Source organism: Homalodisca vitripennis, chromosome 4, assembly GCF_021130785.1.
Source record: "Homalodisca vitripennis isolate AUS2020 chromosome 4, UT_GWSS_2.1, whole genome shotgun sequence".
Classification (NCBI taxonomy): Eukaryota; Metazoa; Arthropoda; class Insecta; order Hemiptera; family Cicadellidae; genus Homalodisca; species Homalodisca vitripennis.
In genome coordinates, this window is record NC_060210.1 from 66,008,530 (window position 1) to 66,031,328 (window position 22,799).

The window sequence follows — 22,799 nt, forward strand, 5'->3', positions numbered from 1 at the left end:
TTTTCAGAATGTCAATGGCTTACACAGCAAACTTGTTGAATTGAGGCATACTTGGGCTTACAATGTGTATGATGTATTATTACTTTGTGAAAGAAACATATGTGTTGACATTTATAGCTCTGAGCTACAGTTAACCAATAATTATAAGATATATCTGAAAGATCGAAATATCTCCTTAAGCAAAAAGATTTCTGGCGGTGGGATATTAGTGAGTCAGCAATCGTCTTCTTTCACATGAAATTACAAATGACTCACCAATCGAGAGCTTGTTTATTTCTATACCTGCAAACCGGCTGATACTGATCTAAGTGGCGTAGCCTAAAAATTATTTCATGGTGGGCCATAGCAAGAGTAAGGGGTGTTACAACTACCAAAAGGAGGGTCCGGACTTGCTCCCTCAAAAAGTTAAAAAAATATAATGGCTTAACACTACTTTTAGACAACAGTTTATTGTATGAAACCCTTTATTAATTAAAAGTTAATACTGAATAAACAAATATTTGAAAAATAACATAACAGCAGCTGTCCAAGATAGCCATATTGTTTTAGTTTATTATTGTCTTGCACATCAAACCATTTTCTACATCATAGTAGGTACCTAGATGCAATACTTGATTGTGATTCTCTATCTTCATAGAACAGTTTAAAGTAACTTAACTGCTGGACCTACTTACAAGAAATATGAATTCTTGATCTTCTTTTAACGTTCTGGGAGGGATAGCCTGACTGATCTGTGCCTATATTCCTCCAATCCAGCCTGTCTCCATTTACGATGTAATTCCGTAGACGTAATGGTATTCTATTTACCATCTTCTTCTTTGAGATCTCGCTGGTGACTTCAACATCCCATCGTATGATATCATTATCTTGGAACGGACTTTTGAGGATCGTGCTTAGAAGGAACTTCTTCGAAATCTTGCAGAGCTGCATTCCTTAGACCAAACAAATCATATGAGGAACCTCAGACAAGTAACATTGCATCTAATTTTCAAAAGAATTAAAAGTGTAACCGTCGACTCTGCAGATTATCACCTATTTCTAGTTGATCCCTCTCACCCTCCTTTATATTTCTCATTGCCTGGACGAGTGTTTCTTTATATTAGTTATTTCACTTGCCTTAATCTGAAAAAAATGCAACCTGTTTGCTGATCATGAAATGCTCTCGCTGTAGATTTATCATTCATCCACGATGAACCAGGCATTCAGGAGTGCTCCAAAAAATAACTTTTTGCAGTTTAGTTGATTTACTTTTGAACTACAGAACATTAAATTCCACATAACCCCAATAGCTTCTGGAGCTTTGTTCGTTCCGTAGGAGGATCTCTTAGAATACCACCTAAGGTTACTATTGGTGATCGCTTCTCAGAGGATTTGCAGGAGAGTGCAGATATGTTCTCCGACTTCTTCGTCTCCGTCTTTTCGCAGCCACCCTTCAATTTTGTTACTTTCTCTTCTCTGTATCAGAAGTCTTGGAAGCACTTAAACAACTTGATGTTAAGAAGGGTACGGGTCCCGACATCATTTCACCACTTTTCCTTCGAAACTGCAGTGAAGCCCAGCCTCTGCCGACTCTTTTCAACTATCCATTCTTCATGGACTAGTTCCTGAGAACCTCAAAATAGGTCATATCGTCCCTATACTGAAATGTAGAAACATTCAGACAGGATGTTGGGATTCATCACAAGGTCAACTTGTGGGATGTTTTGTATTTTCAATTTGTGTATGTCAACTCCATCGAAGGTTGAGAACTACCGTCTATAACTATCTTCTCATCAGTGGGGAAAGTATGTGAAATGCTTGTACTGTCTCGACTTACATGTTTTTCAGACCTCTAGTTTGCCCAAGTCAAGATGGTTTTACCTCCTCCATACCAACATTAACAAACTTGCTGTTTTTTTAAAGAAAGTGTATTATACCCTTGAGGGCAAGAAAACAGCTAGATGTTGCCTTTGTTGACTTTGCCAAGGCCATCAACAAAGTAGACAACTCCATTTCAACTCCATATGTTAACTGGAGGCTTATGGGACCTAAGCCTCAATACTCTCTTGGCTCAGTTACTACCTGCAGAGCCAACGCATGAGAGTGAAATTGCCAGGTTCACGATCCAATGAGTTCCATCAAATCTCGGGATTTACTCAAGGCTAAGTAATGGGCCTATTCTTATTTATTGTTTTCATCTCTGAGGTGGTTTCCATCAATACGATGTATTCTGTTGCAGTTTGGACTCATGGCGTGGTGCACTTGTGTATGTACTGAATTTGAGAAGATGTATATAAAAGTTCATTGTACATAACTGGTCAACTTAACATTATTTGGAAAACAATAGGTGACTTGGATAATCATGGACGAAGTTAATAATAATGGTTTTTGATATTATTAGAAACATGTGTTTCGTTTTTTTTACCTTGAGCCAACATAAATGAATAATAGTATAATATTTTAAACATTTAGTTTAGACAATATAATTCTCTTATGCTTATTAGAAAAATCAAAGTGGAAAAAACAACAAAATGGAAAAATAAATCGTAACAAAATCTTTCAGGTAAGCAGGCTAGCGATGTGTTCTAGTAGAGCGGCACAGCACTTGATTTTCATTTCTAGTTTCATGTTGAGGTTGCTCAGTGTCTTGAAGAGGGGGTTGGCGTTGTTGAGTTGGTAATATGGTCATGTCTTCTATGGGTAATTTTGGTCTTGGTGCTTCCTCCGTAGACTAATGGATATAGTCTCGGCTCTCTAACTGAGAGATCACGGGTTCAAATCCTGGGGAGGTCCAATCAGGCATAGACAGGATTAGTGTACTTTGCAAATAAATATCAGTGTAATAATAATAATAAAACCAGTGAACATCGAAGCCGGCATAGCGTAAAGCTGAGGCTTAAAAGAGAGAGAGAAAAAAAACAAAAAAAAAAAAAAAACGCTTCTTGAGCATCGTTACGTTAGGAGAAAAGGGGACTCTTCATTGGTGGTCCACCAAGTCTTAATTGGTTGACATGTCTTTTGAAAGTGTTGCCGCAATCTACTCTGATGAGGTAGTATAGGAGTCCGTATTTCACTAAGATATATTGTTCCTGGTTTTCAGAGATTCTTGTTGTGTGAATAATAGCGGGCTTGGAATCTGACTTCTACCTTGTACTGTCTTGCAGTAGTTTTTTTTAATGATGATTATTTTTTATGCTTGATGGTTTTAATGCATGAAGCTTGGTTTCTGGCATCGCAGGCGAGTTGAACTGGTAAGGCTGGATCAAACGGTGTAAGAACTCGTTCACAGAAAATTTCTTGCTTGAATCGATCGAAGGAAAACAATCACAGAGAAAAGAAGATTAAGAAGAATATGGCAAAACAGTAGAAATCCAATTGATAAGGCAAACTTTAACAGGGCAGCTCAACATCTGAAAAGGTTATTGTTATTAAAAACCAGTTTTTTGAAGAGTATACACAGTCTCTCTCAGCAATTGAAGCTACAGACTATTCGTTATAGAAAGTAACTAAAAGAATTAAGCAGCCTAAGATATCAGTTTCCTCTATTTTAAAAACTGATGGAAAGTGGGCAAAAGTAACATTGAAAAATCTGAGGCATTGCCAGAATATTTCACCAATCTTTCCGAACAACTTTGTAAACAACAAAGAGGAAATACAATTTCCCGTTATGAAAATTCAAACCACAATAGGTTCGCTCAGTTATAACTCACAATCTCAATCCTCATATAAGTTTCTTGGCTATGACTGTATTACTGGAAAAACACTGAAAGAACGTCCAAGAAAAGCGATTATATTCTTAACATTCTTATTTAACGCCATACTGAGATTAGGATACATACCCATTCAATTTAAAAGAGCCCAGCTAACTGTCATCCAAAAATCAGGGAAGCCCCTCACCCAGCTGATCTCATACAGACCAATAAGCCTCTTACATATTATTTCAAAACTGTTAAAAAAGCTTCTTCTGAGGTGACTGCAATCATTAATAATTAATCAATTATTGATGAAGATTCTGTAGTACCTGCTCATCAGTTTTGTTTTAGGAGAAAACATGGCAGACTAGTTGAAATGATACGGGAGTGCTTAGAAAATAAAATGTATTGTTCGGCTACCTTTTTAGACGTCAGTCAGACGTTTGATAAGGTGTGGCATACTGGTCTACTATAAAATTAAGACGTTTTTGCCTCACTCTATTTTTCAATACTAAAATCATGTCTTTCAAACCGATCTTTTCAAATAAAGTGCCAAGATGTTCTTACTCAGCTACATTCAATAGAATCCGGAGTTCCTCAAGGAAATGTACTTGGTCCATTTTTATACTTACTCTAAATCGCTGACCTCCCAAAAAATGAATATACTCAAAATTCAACTTTCGCAGATGATACTGCAATTTTGTCAGTCCATAAAGATAGTATTTGAGCATCTCATTACTTATTAAGTCGCATTTATTTTTCAAGATTAGATCATCCAAACCACCTTGCGGTAAATCTACTTGATAATTCTAAAAATGTGTACAGACTTCACCGAACCTGGGTCTACCTTTTAGGTTCTTGAATTAATTATGTTAGTGTTAACAATGGTTAAAATCTAACTCAATTTAAATGTTAATGTTGTTCCTGTATATAATATTTACTTACTGTTCTTCTCAAATTCAACAGATTGTAAATAAATAAAATGTTGTTAAAAATGGTATATACATTTTTATTTTACTCTTTGTGTTAATTTAAGTTACGCTTTGGATTGTGTGATTGGTTAGTTTAATTTGAAGGGATGTCAATAATTATGGCTCTGTTGTTTGTACTAAGTAGGCCTAGTCCGTTTTGTTTATTTTGGTCGTATACGTAGCATTGTTAGAGGGTGAGTATGGTTATTCGTTTTTACGTTGGGTATATATATATATTAACAGTAGTTATAATTATTATATCCTGTTTGATAAGTCATTATTCATGAACACACCTTTATGGTAATAATTGGCCTAACCTAATACAGTAACAAGAAAGAGGTCGATAATAACCTTCTAAGTTAGAGACGATAATTTTTTATTTTGTGATGTACATTTTTAAGCTTTGTGTAAGAGATTTATGAATTCATATTGAAATATATGAGTATACGTCTTATACATTACTCGAGTTGCTTAAAGGCTGCAGCATAATAAGCGGCCACCAATCGGAAACAGCGAACTAAATAATCGATTAGAAATACCGGTACTTTGGGATTATACCGACCACACCCAGACATGAATCGTTATTTCACATTTCGTTTCTACTGATTACTAGATTAGCGTAGAACAATATTTCGTCAATATAAAACAGGAATTGTCTTATCGCAAACACCTCCCCATCCTCAGACAGAGGTCAAAGTCGAGCGTCTAGTAGATAACGTGATTGCAGAGTCTCGCCGCCCGTTCAGCTGGTTGCATCGCTTTGTTGTACTTCCGTGTTTTACCTCTACATTTCTCCAAACACAAAAATTCAACAAAAACAAACATTTACCAAACTAAACTTTTTATTAAAAAAACACTCAAAACTTGTTTTTATTCTTGATCACATTCCGCCACCCAAAATGCGAGTGCCTCCGGCCATCAGCGCGGGCATTGACAGCACCTTCGGTGCTGCCCCGCGCTGATGTCGACGAAAGAAAAACATCCCTCGAGATAGTACCTATCAGTAAAATATCAAATTCTAGAGGGGCTAATCAGAAATATAAATTGAATTGTAATGGAAAGGCAATGATGTACCGTGCAAATCACGTGATGCCGCGCGGCCTGCCGTAATCAGGATTCTCGAGAAAGATAAGATAACAGCGACAACAATACCGATCACAATACCTGGAAATGCTTGTAAGTTTGTAATTTTGTAATTGAAGAGTTGTTTTTTCGTTCTATCATGTTTGTTTCTATAAATTTCTATTTTTGTGTTCTTCATACTGGTGTGGTCGGTATAATCCCAAAGTACCGAAATACCTAACCTATTGAATAGAAACTAATTTTTAAAATAATTATTTACAATTAATTTAAGGTAGCTGTGTTTTTAATTTAATGTATTTTTTTAATATAAAGCAATGTAAAATCATTTGTGTGGCATTTGAATTATGACTACAACTACAATGTTGATAAACTTGCGTTATTTGTATCACAAACTGTCAGACTCGTTTATCCTTTAAAATATTAAGAAGTGAATAAATACTATTAAATACTCATGTGTTGTGATATGTCTAAAAATTAAAAAAGATACATGATGTAATGTGAAACGTAAACATAACAGCCTTCTTTTTTTGAAAATAAAAAATCAGTTATTAACTAATGAAATGAAGCAATTATTTACATATAATATGTTTTTACTGGCCTATATTCTATTCATTATTTTCTCTTAAAAAAATAACACCAGAATCATAAAAAGACAAACTGATTGGACAGCTAGCAGTGACAGAAACTGCCTCCAACCTCGTTTTGAAATTTTCGCCAGCAGGACAAAATTCTTTCTGGACAATTCTTTCAATGTCTTTATCTTCCAGGAGATATTTTTTAAATTTAGATCCATAAAGTTATTAAGGAGTCTATTATGTTTCCCCGAACAGTGTATTTTATCCGATTTACCATGCCCATTACAAGGGTTTGGGAGAACACTTATCGGAAACAAAGTAGGACATGGAATGAAATGGGAGTTACAGTGCTGAAAAGATGATTAATTTCAATAATTAATAAAAACTGTGTAGGGGTTATAAGATTTACAAGAAGTTATTCATTATAAAACTAAACATCATATTTTTAAGAATGAGAATGTGTATTCATCTAGTCATTTGTTTAAAATCAGAAAAATTAAGCTTTAAAATCAGAAGTTACCAGTGACTTACTCTTTGGCTGCCAAGGATCAATTGGTGTGGCCCTACTGATCATACTTAGAACTGCCAGCAACAGCTATAATCGGCCCTAGTGTCCTTTGTAGAACAGTCAATGGCCAATGTGATTGTCTTTTTAAATATTCATCATAGGACATGCATAACTTGCATTAAATTGTTAGAACTTTAACTGAAATTAAAGCTAAACAGTTTTCTGAAGGCACATTAATAGTGGTTTAGTCGATGTTTTTTTTCTAAGCTCATTTATGTTTTGGTGAATGAAGTTGGAAGTTTTTAAGAGATTCTGAGTGGAGCTTTTGTCCTTTTGAATCATCTCTATAAAACTTTGGTATTCTAGTTGAATTATGAAATAGTGATTAATAGTTCTTTTGATGTAGTAGGTATAGTTTTTTCCAAATTTTTGTTCAGTTGCCCAGTCAAAATTTGATGGACTTCTGCATTAGTGTTTTCATTTAATTTTTGTATAGGGTTTTACTGGCTTCCTTACTGTTGGCCCAGAAATTATATATCTCTGAATTTGAGCGATTTTTATGGGTAAACCAATCGGCCAATCAAAACTCCAATTATATCTTACAATTTGTATCCCTTTAAAATCCGTCATCACATTGCATTTCAATTTTAATAAAAAGTTAACAGGATTGCTTATTCCGTAGTTAAAGAATTACAGAATTTAATTTTTTGAATAAAAGTTTAGTTGTACATTTTCTAATTGAACTTTTTCTTGGACTTGTGAGGTCGTAAAATTCTTTTTTTGTAATCGTTGGGTACTTTATAGTTAGATTTTATCATTGCTACACACAATCCAGTGATTGTAAAATGTTTATATTTGTACTAGTTTCATCACCAGGTATTTGAGTATTGTTACCACATATGGATTGAGTGATGTTTTTAATTCATTTTGGGTTTTTATCACCATTACTGATCAATAATAAAATTTATAAAAAGCTTGTAATATAAACCCAATTCTACCTCAATTATACTGTTTATTAAAAGTTCACAATAGACTTATAGTTTCATCAATGAACATAAAGTTACCACAATTTCCACCATTGGTGATAAAAAACAGAATTTTTAAAATTAGTAAAACAATAATATTGAAATTTAAAATGATGAATTACATAGTATCTTTTGATGTTACTCTTCTATAACCTAATGTACCTGTAAAGATTATAGTTCAAGTATCACGGGATTGTCTTCAATCAGTAGATTTAACATGCAAAGAAATTATTGAAGATTACATGCTTCTAATTAATCTATGCATAGGAATGAAGATGGTTTTCTGTTCAAAAACCTATTTTATTTCAAACAGATACAACAGCATTGTTATCAAAAAGCAATTATTATAGTTTGATACATACTGTAAACCAACCAACACTGATAATTTTATAACAAATGAATCAAATCATCCACCAGCACAAAAAAGAGCAGCTTTAATTTATTATTTTTAGATTATTAAATACACCTCCATCAGAAGAAAGAGTAAAAAAGAACTTCAGTATATAAAACATGTTGATATTTTTAATGGAGATAGATGAGATTTTGTTGAATGTATGTTTTATAAAAGCAAAAAGAAACATGAGAAAAAGTCAAAGACAACACCTGAAACAATTGAAAACATTAACACAAACAGGATTAGCACAACAAAGCTCCATCTTCAACATAGAAATTCATGTTATTATAGATAACTTGGAGAATCAAATTCTATCATATAAACCATTGATTGATTTGTCCAAGGTATTTAACAGTATTTTCCATGATTTACTAATAAATAAGTTGCACTATTGTGAAGTGAAGGATGTAGAATTTGACTTATTAAGATCGTATTTAAAAACATAAAATATCTCGGACCTACAAAATATTCAAATTGGTGTACCTCAAGTTTACTCAATTAATTTCCTCTTACTTTAAGAAGAGTAATGCAAAAAGGAAACTTAGAAAGAAGAATCACTTTAGCACTCCTGTACAAAATGTCAAAAGCAAGCTAACCATGCTACCTTATTCTGGAAAAACAGGGTTACTCAACAGTCCTTACCAGCAGAACATTAATATCCTAAAACAGTATCCAACTACTATAAACAAAGATGAAACTCATTCACTTGTTACAAAAACCCATAATAGGAAAACATCTCTCCACCATATACTGCTCAGTCACTCAGAGAAGGAAAGACATATGAGGAGTGTTTCATCAAAAATATGGACTGGCTTACTGAATAGCCAGGAGTTTTAACTAGCGGAAATAACTTGAAGAGGTAATCACCACTTGAATGAAGGAGTCAGTCAAACCCTGACAAAAAATCTGATCAAAAATACTACTGAGGGAGCCAACAAATCCATGTCTAAAAAACTTTACAAACTCACTTTGACTGAACAATTAAATTACAATTTGGAACAAAATGGTTCATCTTTACAGTTTGATACATCCATGAATTCTCCACTCCTAAATCCAATTCTAACAAAAACCGACATCTTTGAGAGATAAGCTATTTGAGGAGAACTTGATTCAGAACTTTTCAAAATTCAAATCTTACTCAGAACATGAGCTACATGCAGATACAATGTTGACTGTGAAACTAATCAATTACAGCCTTGTAGTTGTATTTGGTAGGATCCCTTGATCATAACAAGGAAGGAGTGGCCATATTTAAATTTAGTATTATGGACAATACAACCAAAGAAATTTTAACAAGTGAACACAGTGCAGAGCTAGTTTTAGAAGTAGCAGAAGTTAAGGTTCAAATCTTAAGAACAATTGGCTGTACATAGTTAGTCTGTACTGACCTCCAAGTGCCAACAGCTCAATTTGTATTGTAGGAGACTTCAACATTGACTGGGATGGGAAAAAGAAAGAGAAAACAACAAACTCAATGAAATAAAGAAACAACAAGAACTACAATGAATTCAATCTCATCAATCTCTTTTCCTGTTACATGCCTTTAGATCATACTGCAGTTGAGATCATGAATACTGGAATTTTAAATCACACAGGCCAATACTGCAAAATAAAAACTCCATCAAAACTTGAAGCCATCAAAGATCAACTCAATGAGTGAAATTTAAAACAGCTTAAGAATCTATTGGAAATCCAAACATGGGACAGAGTGAGGGGTGCAACAGATGAGGGCTCCTCTCAGGTTATAAATACTATTGTGGTAGTGATCGAAATAATTTACCCAGAAAAAGTCTTGAGGTCCAAGTAAAATTCAGAAGAAATATTTTGACCTAGAAGGGATTGTATTTAAAAATTGTTTTCTAGATACCAAGCAAAAGTATATCCTGAGTGATAAGGAAGAAGATAGGCTTGTAGCTAATATAAGTAAGAAGACATTTGGCAATAAAAAAGATTAATAAGTATCCATAAAACCTTGAATGCACAATAGATATCTGAAGCATCGAACAAAAGTAAAGCAGTTTGGAGAATTATAAACAGTGAATAAGCTCCAAAAACTCGTTCTCCCACCTTTCCTCTCTAAACGTCATTGGAAAAAAGATGAAGACACCTTACAATTGGCGTAAAGCGTCAATTTACAAGGTGTCAATCACAATTGGTGTAATCATAAAAAATGATTACTTTTCTACCATTGCAGAGAAGATTTTACAAAAATCTCACACCTACAACTTTTAAGGAAATACATAGTATTTTAACCTCATTGAAACTCACACTGTCTTCAGGTATTGACAATAATCCATCATCCATTCTTATGTGTATTATAGACTGATTGTGTAATTTATCTTCAGCTTTACCAATACAAAACACCATTAGAATCTTATTTTGTCAACTTTTACTATTATTTTAATGCTAATTTTATTTATTTTGATTTGTTTTTATTCTACTTGTATTGTTTGAATGCTGATGAAGTCTGTTGTAACAGAACTGATATCTAATGACGAATAAAGAATCTTGAGTGGCTCACTGGAAGACATTTTGTTCTCGAACTCATCTCTTTCGCTCTACTGATCTTTAAAATTAAGTAGAAGTTACTGTAGTCTCAAAAATTGCAATACCAAATACCATGAACTTTAAACTTTACTTCAAGAAGGATTAGAGTGAAATGGCTATTAAATATTCTCATTTCCTACCTAGAAAACTAACTATATTATACAAAAGAATGACTCATAAAACTTGTAATGTGTTTTGATGTGCAGAAAAATGGCAGAACTGCTAAAAATATTGGAGAAAGAAAATAGAAACAGATCTGAAGAGACTTGCACAGAAGCTTTGTACTTGGAAGAAGAATATGTGAAGGGACTGATACACGACACTATGCCTAATGTAAGTATCTGAATATAAGCAGAGAGTGTAGCTCTTGAGAGCAGGAACTTTGAATGCAGGCTTAGGAAGTGGTCCCTGACCAACCCTCTCTACTCAGTCAGAGATTTTTTCGGGAACGCGAGCAGCATAGCCTAGCCTTGCCGCCACTTGCATTTGTAAATAGTGTACATAGTAAAATTTAGTTAGTTATTTATTTTATTGTGACGCTTTCAATCCAGCAACGCTGGTCAATGAAGAAGACATCAGGTAAGCCTAACATATTTCTATGCAACAGTGTTCAGAGAAGGTAAGCGTTAGCTAAATCACTTGTCTGTTACTGTTTTTCCGACACGCCTCAACTTACACTTCACTGACTAAAGGCTACAAGAATAGCTGTACACCATTTAAATTTCAAATAAAACTGTTGTTTATGCATCAGTTCATTTATGCAGGAAATAAAATGTAGATTTTATTTTCTAAACATTTTTTAATTAAGATGTACGGCACAAGATTGTAATTTAAGGAAAGCAAATGAGGTAGTTAATATTTGATACCTTGTGCTTTTTGATGCTCATAATATTTAGTAAAGCATGTAGTTGTATATAGAAGTAAAATTTTCATATCAGTGCTCAAAATTCACTAATCAATGAAATATTTCTAAAATAATTGAAAATTATCTTCCTAGTTTGATAACACTGTTATACATTTGACTAACCCGAAAAGCATGTCTTATATGCTAGAGAGTAAGCTCTTTTAAGGCCAATGGGAATATATGTTTGCTGCATCTGTGGGCCAAGGACTAATTTTATGAACTTTTTCTGTGCCATGAGGACCATTGATGGCTCTCAGGTTATTTATTTTTTTAACTTTTAAGTAAAATATTTCAACAAGTATATTTATATTACCTGAAAGCTTGTTAGTTGAAGAGAAAAAAGGCAAATGGTAAATGGATAACAATTTTACAGCTCTAAGAAAATAGGCTAAAAATTTGGCTTCTGTTTATTGCGGTTTACACGATAGGAATAAATCCAGTTTTAAGTTTTTTTTTATTACATGAGTAATAATGATAACCATAAAACTTTTGTAGTCTTGTACATTTAGATTATGAGTAAAATAATTTATGGTATTAAGTACATTTTAATTGTAGTCATAATTTTAGATTACGCACTAATATTACATGAATGGGCTTTTATGAATTGCTTTGAAGCAGTTCAAGCAAAAACACAGATTGTACATGTCACATTTTGTTGTTACTCTCTTACAGTGTTTCTGGGCATGTTTACTACAATAATACTTTGACAGAGTTTTGTAGCAGTTACCACAACATCGATGGGTTGAACGTTTAGGGCCCTGGAGTTCAGTAAGCTTATATTTGAGAGTTCTTGTAACTTGTGTTTTATCGTCCTCTCCTTATTTGGTATCAATTAAAAGAAACTGTGATTTCATATTTGAACTGGGTGATTTGCGTTTCTTTTTCGTTTACAAGGCTGTATAAAAGAAGTGCGTTCATCACTGCTGTGTTAGTAGGAGTTCAAACATTACTTCCTTATACCACTTAACACAGTTTTGAAGACACCTTGTGTATAAAACCATTTTATTGGACAAATCTATGAAAGATTTAGCCTTGTTATAATCCACCACACATTTTGGTTTTAATTTGGTTCCTCACCTGTGAGAAATTTCTCATTCATCAGTGTGCTGAGGAGTTATCATCATGACTCTCTCTTGCTTTTCCATTTCAGCACCACAATCAATACAAACTTGTATTAGGTGTTTGTATTCATCCCATCCATATTATGAGCCCAAAAATCTTGTTGGCTGGTGGGAAGCCAGGATTTGAGCCGACATTTATCAGAAAGTACACCAAAATCAATTGTCTGCTATGCAGATAGGTTTGTTTGCTGTGCAATTTCTGTAAAAAAAGAGGTCAATAAAGACTTGATGCAGACTACATGAACAGAACAAGAATAAGCAGGAACTAGATAAAAGTAACTTGTCTGAACCCTGAGAGCCCACACAACATAACAAAACAACTGGAGTTACTAGAAATGGCCAACAGAATTCAATAATCAGTACTATTAGCACTCTTGATAAACGCACTGACAGTCTTTGCTTAAAAGTAATCAAGGATATTGCAACTCAGACTGACAACTTTAAAACAATATTAATGCTTGCAGGGCTAAACAATAACATCAGCACAGCAACTCAAACAATGGGTGATGAAAACTCGCTAAGTATTGAGTCCCCAACATTATAGTTAACCCAAATGAAGTCCCAGCAAGTTGAAATATTGGCTACTGTCCAAGAATGGGTATAACTTTTAATTACCACTGCCCCACCAGTCAACAGATCCAAAGCGAAGAACCAGTTGACTTGTCACTGAAAATAAGAAATTCAACTTTTAAACCGACAATCACAATCCCAACCAATCAACCCCTCAGTTTTATCTGTCCAAGTTAAACCTAAAGACATTAAAGGATCTACTCTTAAATGCAAAAAAAAACTCAAAAGACAGCCAAGAAAGTTTTGAGAACTTTTGAACAATATTTATAGTGTTTGGTCTTAACTAAACACTATAACTACGAAAAAGCTGCTACAGTACCCATAGTCACAATTGTCCCTGAACAACACCAGATTCCCACCAGACATCAGATAAGACAGAAACCTTTCTCCCACAGGATTGTTTAGACAATGCAAACCCAAAAAAACCACTACCCATAGCCAAATCTGAAGCTAGGCTAGACATGTCCTTTTATTATACCAAAGTATGGACAGAATTGTCAACAAAATAGAACATTAGAATATCTGCTGCTCTATAAAAATCCAGATATTGTAATACAGAGCACAGATTAAAAGAATACAACAAACACGCCAGACTGGCAGACACATACTATTCAGCGCACATGGTATGAATGAACTCATGAAAGGAGGCATCGCTGTATACAAGCACAACCAACATGCTTATAAAGTAAAAAGTCTGGAACTAGAAGAACACATTATTGAGATGACATGCAAAGTCTCAGCCATAAAAATAAGCCAAAAAAATACTTATGTGTATTGGTAGTATACTGACCACCAGGTTCCAACCTTGACACTATGCTCCACGAAGCCCCTCTTATCTCTTACCTGAAGTCCTTGACAAATTCCAACCTCAAGTGGTAACAAACTTTTAATGGGTGAGATAAATATTGACAACCTTTAAGAGCTTTCAAGAGATCAGAAAGCACTGGACGAACTACTAAAGGGATATAACATCCACGGAATTGATCTACCACCTACCAAGAATTACTAAGGCTTCAGTGTCCTCAGTTGACATTGGATGTTCAGATTTGGAGGAGAATTATATAATGGTACTCTCGGACCATACTAGGCTAGGCAATTTTGTCTACTAAACGTGCCTATGAAGACAGAGAAAATCCTACATTTTAGAAAGACAACTTACCCATAGCAACCTACTGTCCCTAAAACATTTACTATCATCAGAAGCCTAGAAACCTGTAAATTTCTACACAAGATGTAGATGAAGTCTACCTACACTTCTGTGCAAAAATCAAAATTGCACTCGACCAGACATGCCCTAAGAATGTCTTGGGTGAAACAAAAAAAAGGACAATGAATCGATTACACTAAAGGAAATTCCAACCCTCAAAGAAGAATTCTTAAATACACAAAACAAATTCCTACTGTTGTACGTGGAAATGACAAACATGTTACTGCAACAAAGAAGGAAGCATATGGCCGAGAACTTAAATGGAGCAGGCAAGAAGCCAACACTACATACATACAAGAAGCGGACAATAAATCCAAAGCTATCTGGAATATCATTAACAGTGAGAGAAACACTTAAAGCCAACAATATAAACAACTATTCATCCACAATCACTCAAAACCTTCAAGCAGTTCCTACAGATACACTTACATTTTTTTTTCAATAATTATAAACTAAAAATAGGTCAAATCTATCCAAAACTCAGACAAGGGGACCCCCAAAACATTAGCACTTGTAGAAAAAATTATAATTACTAGATTTATAGAGTATTAAAGAAGTAACAAATTACTAACTGACAAGCAGCATAGTTTATCCACTCTAGTAAATCCATCACTACTGCAATTATTGACCTTATTGAGCTAATAATTGACAACACAGAAACAAATAACACTGTAACTACTCTATTCCTTGACCTTAGTAAGGCTTTTATCTGCCTAGGACAATCTCATACTGACTAAACTTAAAAAAAATTGGACCCAACCAACAGCACTCCAGTGGTTCGAAAGCTACCTGAAGTGACAAAGTCAGACAGTGGAACTAAAAGAAACAGTCAATGGGCTCACAAGTATAGTTCAGTCTAGTCTAAACCAGTTAAAAGAGGGGCTCCACAAGGCTCAGTCCTTGGACCAGTCCTATTCATATTCTTCATTAACGAATTCCCAGAACATCGAAGAGAATATTGTAAAATGCTGATGTACAGGGATGACACTGTGCTACTCACAGCTAATAATGATACTAATCAACTAGAAATAGACTTGTTCATAGACTTCAGTTTGGTCACATGATCACTAAAAAAATCACTTAAAAATGATCTTGTTCTCAATGAGAATAAAACAAAACCAATATCCTTTGGTAGTAAAGAAGCTCATATAAGTGAACTGCCAGGCCTCCAAGCATTTGACGATGTTTAACATCTAGACATAACACTTGATGAGAGGCTGAGTTGGAAAAGTCACCTAGACAACACATGCCTTAAACTTGTCTCAGATCTATTCACACTGAAGAGAAATAAACAGACCAGTAGTTCTGAAGCCATGAAAATTGCCTACCATGCACTTTTTGAAAGCCGCTTATGCTACGGAATAACTGTCTGGAGTGGTTCTTCGGTTGGAAATCTTCTTTGTGTCCTAGTTATGCAGAAGAAAGCACTAAGGATAATGGCAGGAATAGGACCCAGATAAAGCTGCAGAAATGTATTTAAAGACTGGAAATTATTGACAGTGTCCTCTATCATTGTTCTGGAAACCATTATGCACTGCAGAACAAAGCCATCACTTTACCAGACAAACAGAGTATACACTCCCTTTTCACCGAACTGCCTTATTCGAAAAAAAGCCGTCCTATGCTGGAATGAGGCTGCCTGACAACCCGAAAGAATACAACCCAAGAACCATGAAGAGAATCCTTCAAGATTGGCCATAGAACCAACACTATGCTATATATCTAACACGGGGAATTCTACTCATGGAACGACAATCTTTGACTTGACTATAGCTATTCTGAAACCTATTATTCTGAAAAGTGCTACAATTTACATGAATACATGCTTTTGACTCTATACCATATCTCAATAATATTGTTTAGTAAAGAATATTGTCTATTGTCTCATTAGTTTCCATTAATTCACAATCCAAGTCAATTTCTGATAGATCACTTCTTGCAACAAAAATCATGTGCGCACGCGCGTGCACACACACTTACACACACACACACACACACACACACACACACACACACACACACACACACACACACACACACACACAAGAGCCTTATGAGTTGTGAAAAAATGATCTTACATTCAGTATAATTAGTTTAACCTATCCTAATAAGCATAAATGTATTGGTTTATCATAAATTATTCATTTCCAAATAAACCTTGAAATAAGTAAGTTTTGTCTGGAGAGAACTAGAATGTATATGAAAATTTAAGTGTTCTAATTTATTTTTATTAAGTGATTGTTTTTCTTCATAAAATATGGTTTGGTCATCTGTAAGCTAATTTTATTAATAATTTAGTCCTGACAATGACATAAAGAATACAAATCAAAGACAAAGATCTTACACTTTATGTATAATACATATAATAATTATTTATATTAAAATAAATACAAATAATATTAAATTGGTACAATACATTCTGTATCTAAATTGCACTAACAAATCTATGTTCATAAAAAAGTCGATACACAATTATTCAACCTTAAACCTCAGTGATATGGTAGCCACTTATTGTCCAAAAGTGTTAACATAATGTTAATTAAAGAAAATTATCACTTCAAAAAGAGTAATTGTTTATTTTTTAATAGTTGGATATCTATCACGTGGGAAAAGTGAACAATAATTTCCTTGAGGGCATGTATCAGCTTACCAAAGCAGAGTATATCTCCCGACATGGCTTCTGTAAGGAGCTGAACCTCCTGCACGTAACAAGCCAGGAAAACATCCATTCTATTATCAAAGACAATCTGGACTGGAGACGAGTAACCAGGCGTGCGTTCGGTTCTGGAACATATTTCTCCACAGATGCCATGCGTGCTAATAGCATTTGCAACCCCAACTGTGGTAAGTTATTTAAATTTAATTTTGGTTACAGATTGGTTGGATTACATTTTTGCCATAGATGAGTTTGATTTCATATGGGAAAACAGTATTATGTTGGTTTTTAATGGCAGTTTTCAGTTCAAAAAGTTCTTGAAAAAAAGAACCTGGCCCAAAAATGTTAGTTTTGATTTGTGTTAAGAAAAATAAATTCATGGGATATTGTCATACATCGTGTCTTTAAAAGAAAGAAAACAGTTAACTTATGAAAATGATGCATCTATCCATCTAAAAAGCAACAATTTCTCTTACCCTCCTTGTGGTAATCAAGTGCTGACTCTAATTTCTTATAGAATGAAGTATGAATCTATTGACTTGATTGTAGCGCTACTTAAAACATTATATATTTAGTTTTCTTTGTTGGTTTTATACCAGGACATTTGAAATACAACATTGTTTTGCAAAGTCAGCCATTTTGACAGATTGGAAAACTTAAATTGTATTGTGTTCATTTGGTAATTTATGGTGTAATATCAAAATTTAGTCTTGTGCGAATGTTGATTTTAGTTTTATTTTATATTCTGCTCAGTTCAGTATCTGAAATATGACGCTGTCACAGACTTGAGTGAGCGAAAGGTAAAATTGAGTTAAATTCAACATTCCAATTAATTGAATCAATCATTCCTATCATAGCTACAATAGTATTGTGATTTTACTTAATGCTTGTGCTATTGTTTCTATGAATAAATAGTTAGTAGGAAGAATAAAGTTTTACTGAAATGTTTGTTTTTACTCTAGGTCTAAACTGTACTTTTCCTTTAGAATAGCCTATCTAGCATATATCTATCTGACTATGAATAAAATTTATTAGCATATAGTCTGAGTTTAGTAAAATGTCAAATGTCAATATTTAGACATTCATTGAGAAAGAAAGATATACAACATGATATTTTTCTCTGTGTATTCCAAATTTTTATAACGAGAATCATATGAAACATAATAGAATTAAGCTTTTTCAGTTTTATGCACTTTTTCACATTTGTGTTGCTACTTCTGTATTATTCTAAATAATGCAACAAATTTTATATGTTTTATAAACTGTATAAAATTTGCAGGCAAATAGCTATCTAGATATTTTGTTTTCGCAAAATTATTACAATTGAAAATTGTATATGTTTATTTATATTCATAAAACATAATATGAATAACCCATTTTCAGATGGTTTTAGATCAAGTCCTAGAAAACATTACAATTTTAGAAATAAGGGAATAACCCTATTCATTATTTTATTGTAATAAAATAAATCATATTATATATCTTATAATTTTTTAAATTTGTTCACAGGAGTAAAAAGAGCAATCATTGTCTGCAAAGTTTTAGTTAGCTGTTCTGGTACGTTTACTGGACAACCGCATACCAACACGATTCCACAGCACATTGACACCTGCATCGACGAGAGTCGAAACATTTATGTTAAATACAATGATAATGAATTTTTACCTCTTTTTGTTGCATATTATGACTACAAAATCTTGTAACAAAATATTATAGCAATATTTTATGTTAAAACCATGTCTGGTACTGTAGGTCCATAAAACGTTAAAATACGCTTTTAAAGTAATTATTAAATCGCTGTTAGTTTCATGTTTGCAAAGTGAGAGTTTGAGCACTTAGGTGTTGAAGCCTAAAAGACATATAAAACACCAATGCAACTGGAGACAGCATTACTACAAGCGATAGAACAGGATTAGAATAAATCACCTGGAAAAGACCAGAAAATACTGTTAAAAACGCAACAAGCCCTGTAAGTTTTTCATTGTGTTCCTTCCCTTAGAGGAGAGAAGCCAAAGGGACAAGAGAGTGAGTAACGGAGCAGGCTGCTTGTACTGAGTAGTGAACTGTCTCACTCAGCCCTTGCGTACTTATTCAATAGTTTATTGAGTGGGGATTGTCCATTGAAATCAATATAAAATAAATAAAAATTATGATTATTGTTTGTAAATTTGTATAAGTTATATTGTTGCATTATAAAGATTTTAAACATATCTATGAATGTTTTATCCATTTAGTATAGTCAAATATATTTTCAGATTTTATAATATGGTAAATAAAAAAGAAAACTGCATAACTGGTGAATAGTATATACACACTATTCAGATTTAGCGAAGGCTTTAAATATACATTATACATTGTGTTTACAATGAAAATTATTCATAATTTGATGACTCGGCATAGAACAAAAGATATCTAATTGTCTAATATGTTATTTGTATGGTTAAATTTGATATTGTTCTGTTGAATAAACAGTACCATTTTTATGGTAGTTGTTAAAGCATCACATGTTAAAGTTGTTTTTGTGTATATGTTTTGTTTTTATTGTTTTTTATAATGTTACTATAAATTAAATTGAATTAAAAAATGCTTGGATAAACAGTAATAAATTATAAGATTATTACTTATGTAAATACTTCATGCACATACAAGCACACTACAGGTTCAACTTATCAGTTGTAATTCAGGTATTTGTTAATATTTACAGTTATGTTGTATATATTGATATTTTAAATTGTTCACTGACATTTTTAGTCAGTTATTACAATAAGAGTTCTTTCTAGAAATAGTGTACAAGAAAGAAACGTAACAGTTGCCTATTCAACTTGATGGTTCTTTTAATTATTATATAATGATTTATACATTAATTTGTAAATAAGTATTGCTCATATTTTGTTTGATCCCAATACTTTTCATGTAAGATATAGAAGACGACTGAAGATGGTACAAACTTTGTTTTATTATTATTAAAAAAAGTGTTTAAATGTAATCTTCCTTTGTTAATGTTCCTAAGTTTTCTCTTCTACAACTAGTTATTCTAAAAGACCTATAACTTTCACAGAAGCAACGGCAAATGCTGCACTACTAAACTTTGTCTATAAAGATAAAAAGGAAATTGGAGACATAATAAAAAAACCCACCACCTAAGACTTCTGCTGGAACTGATACTGTCTCAGCCCAAGTGATAAATGATGGTTTCACTATAAATGGTAAAAGCTACTAAGATATCCTTCACATGGTGAAGTATGAGACTCTTAACTTTATTGTGTACTTCTCATCTATCAAATGTTAAGTGAACAATGAAATTTGCTTTTTACAATTACTTTTTTTATTTTACATTTTTACAATTAATTTGCAAAATTACTGGTTTTGGACAATTTTTTCAGTTCTCGACTAAATGCTCTGGCCCAAGGACATCAGAGCCCTCAAAATTGATTGGCTTCTATAAAAGTCTCAGATTTTGAGGGCACAAACATAAGTAAGGGAGGCACAAAGGTCCGTTTAGGACTACGTGTGGGGACTACCGTCTCTTTCCCTCAGAAAAAAATCCTTATCGGAATGTTAAAAATCTTTAGAGAGATAAATTCAAATAATAAGAATTTCAAAGAATTTAAATAATGAGAAAGGTTAGTTTATATACGAGGCGTGATCAGAAAGTAAGTACTGTTAAAAAAAAAAAAACAAGTAAAACAATTTTTTTCAACATGAAAGCCCAAACCTTAAACTACTTTTCAACATAGTTTCCACTGATGTTCAAATACTTGTCATAAGGGTGATCAATTTGTCTATACCCTCTTTGTAGAAGGTTCCCGCCAACGAATGTAGCCATGACTCCACAGCAGCTTTCACTTCATCGTTGGTTTCAAAGCGTTGGCCACCTAGCTCATGCCTCATGTGCAGGAACAAGTGGTAGTCAGAGCTGTAGGGCGGGTGATCAAACTGCTCCCAACGAAATTGTGAACCAATGTTTGAGTGTCACCAGCAGTATGGGGCCAAGCATTGTCATGGAGCAACACAATTCCGTTATTGAGCATTCCGTTCCGTTTGTTTTGAATTGCCTGCCTTAGTTTTCTCGCAATAACTTGCTGCATTAATGGTTTCACCTCTTGGGAGAAAATCAGCAAAACATCGTTCCAATCCCAAAAGACTGCACATAATTTTTGTGCAGACATTGTCATCTTGAATTTTTGTTTCTTCGGGTAATGTGTGTGTCGCCACTCCATTGACTGCTGTTTGGATCCCTGTGTGACATGACGGACCCAAGTTTCATCACCTGTCACAATTTTGTTTAAAAACTCCTCGCCATCATCACTGTACCATGTGAGAAAAGTCAAAAGCACTTCCAAGTCTCTTGGTTTTGTGCAAGTTGGTAAGCATTTTTGGAACCCATCAGGAACACAGCTTGTGATGACCTAACTGCCCTTACCAGATCATCGGTGACGAGTGAAGGCCAACTGCTCCAATTCTCATCATGCACATTTGTTCGACCGCCATTGGAACATTCTATATCCCACGATTCCTTCACTCATCATATCTTCTCCATAAACATCTCGAAGTTGACGATAAATTTCAGCTGGTTTCACATTTCTTGCGTTCAATAATCTTATTAAAGAACGAATCTTACAATCGGCGGGACACTAATCATCTTAAAGGTCAGATTCCGTTATATGCCCCTAACGCTTAAACTTGTTTCAATGAGCTTAGAACGTAATAAAACGATGTAGTTGAGTAACAGAACTAACATTCCATCAATCAACAAGCATTTCCAGGTATTGCGGTCGGTATTGTTGTCACTGTTATCTTATTTTTATCGAGAATCCCGATTACGGCAGGCCGCGCGGCATCACATGATTATTTAAGTTTTTTACAAGGTACATAATTGCCATGGTTTTTTTGGTTTTTTAATTGGTTGTAATTGCCATTACAATTCAACTTATATTTCTGATCAGCCCCTCTAGAATTTGATATTTTACTGATAGGTACTATCTCGAGGGATGTTTTTCTTTCGTTGACATCAGCGCGGGGCAGCACCCTGCCGAAGCCCGCACTGATGGCCGGAGGCACTCGCATTGTGGGTGGCGGAGTGTGATCAAGAATAAAAACAAGTATTGTGTGTTTTTTTCAATAAAGAGTTTAGTTTTTGTTTGTGTAATGTTTGTTTTTGTTGAATTTTTGTGTTTGGAGAAATGTAGGGGTGTGGTCAATAAAATACATAAGTATCCTTTTTTCTTAGCTAGTAAACAATTTTAATTCATTATAATCATCCGTAAATGAAAAATTAGTGTTGGGGGCATAATGTTAGTTCTGTTCCTCAACTACATTGTTTTATAACGTTCTAAGTTCATTGAAAAAAGTTTAAGCGTTGGGGCACATAACGGAATCGGACCGTCTTAAACATTTTAAATGTTCAGAGAAAACTGAAAACACAATGTAGAACAACTAAAATGGCATGAATTGATAGCCAGTGAACAAGGATGACTAGTGCATGGCATGGAACACTGATTGCAGCGCTACGGTCGCAGTAGAATGAACATGCGTCGTACATTGATTTGTACGCTCTAGTCCATGAG

At 33.9% G+C, this 22,799-nt stretch overlaps 1 protein-coding gene across 3 annotated transcripts; it reads left to right on the plus strand.

Moving 5' to 3' along the window:
• Window positions 1–4,222: 4,222 nt before the first annotated feature.
• Window positions 4,223–20,218, plus strand: LOC124359431. Of its 3 annotated transcripts, none has more exons than XM_046812170.1 (4): window positions 4,223–4,461; window positions 10,981–11,107; window positions 17,165–17,420; window positions 18,742–20,218. In XM_046812170.1, exons 2-4 carry the CDS (start codon window positions 10,985–10,987, stop codon window positions 18,933–18,935), a joined length of 573 nt encoding a protein of 190 aa, XP_046668126.1. In that variant the 5' UTR covers window positions 4,223–4,461; window positions 10,981–10,984; the 3' UTR covers window positions 18,936–20,218. The 3 variants fall into 3 exon arrangements, with proteins under 3 accessions (XP_046668126.1, XP_046668127.1, XP_046668125.1); XM_046812171.1 differs by lacking the exon at window positions 4,223–4,461 and adding an exon at window positions 4,504–4,668; XM_046812169.1 differs by lacking the exon at window positions 4,223–4,461 and adding an exon at window positions 4,690–4,836.
• The last annotated feature ends 2,581 nt before the right edge of the window (window positions 20,219–22,799 follow it).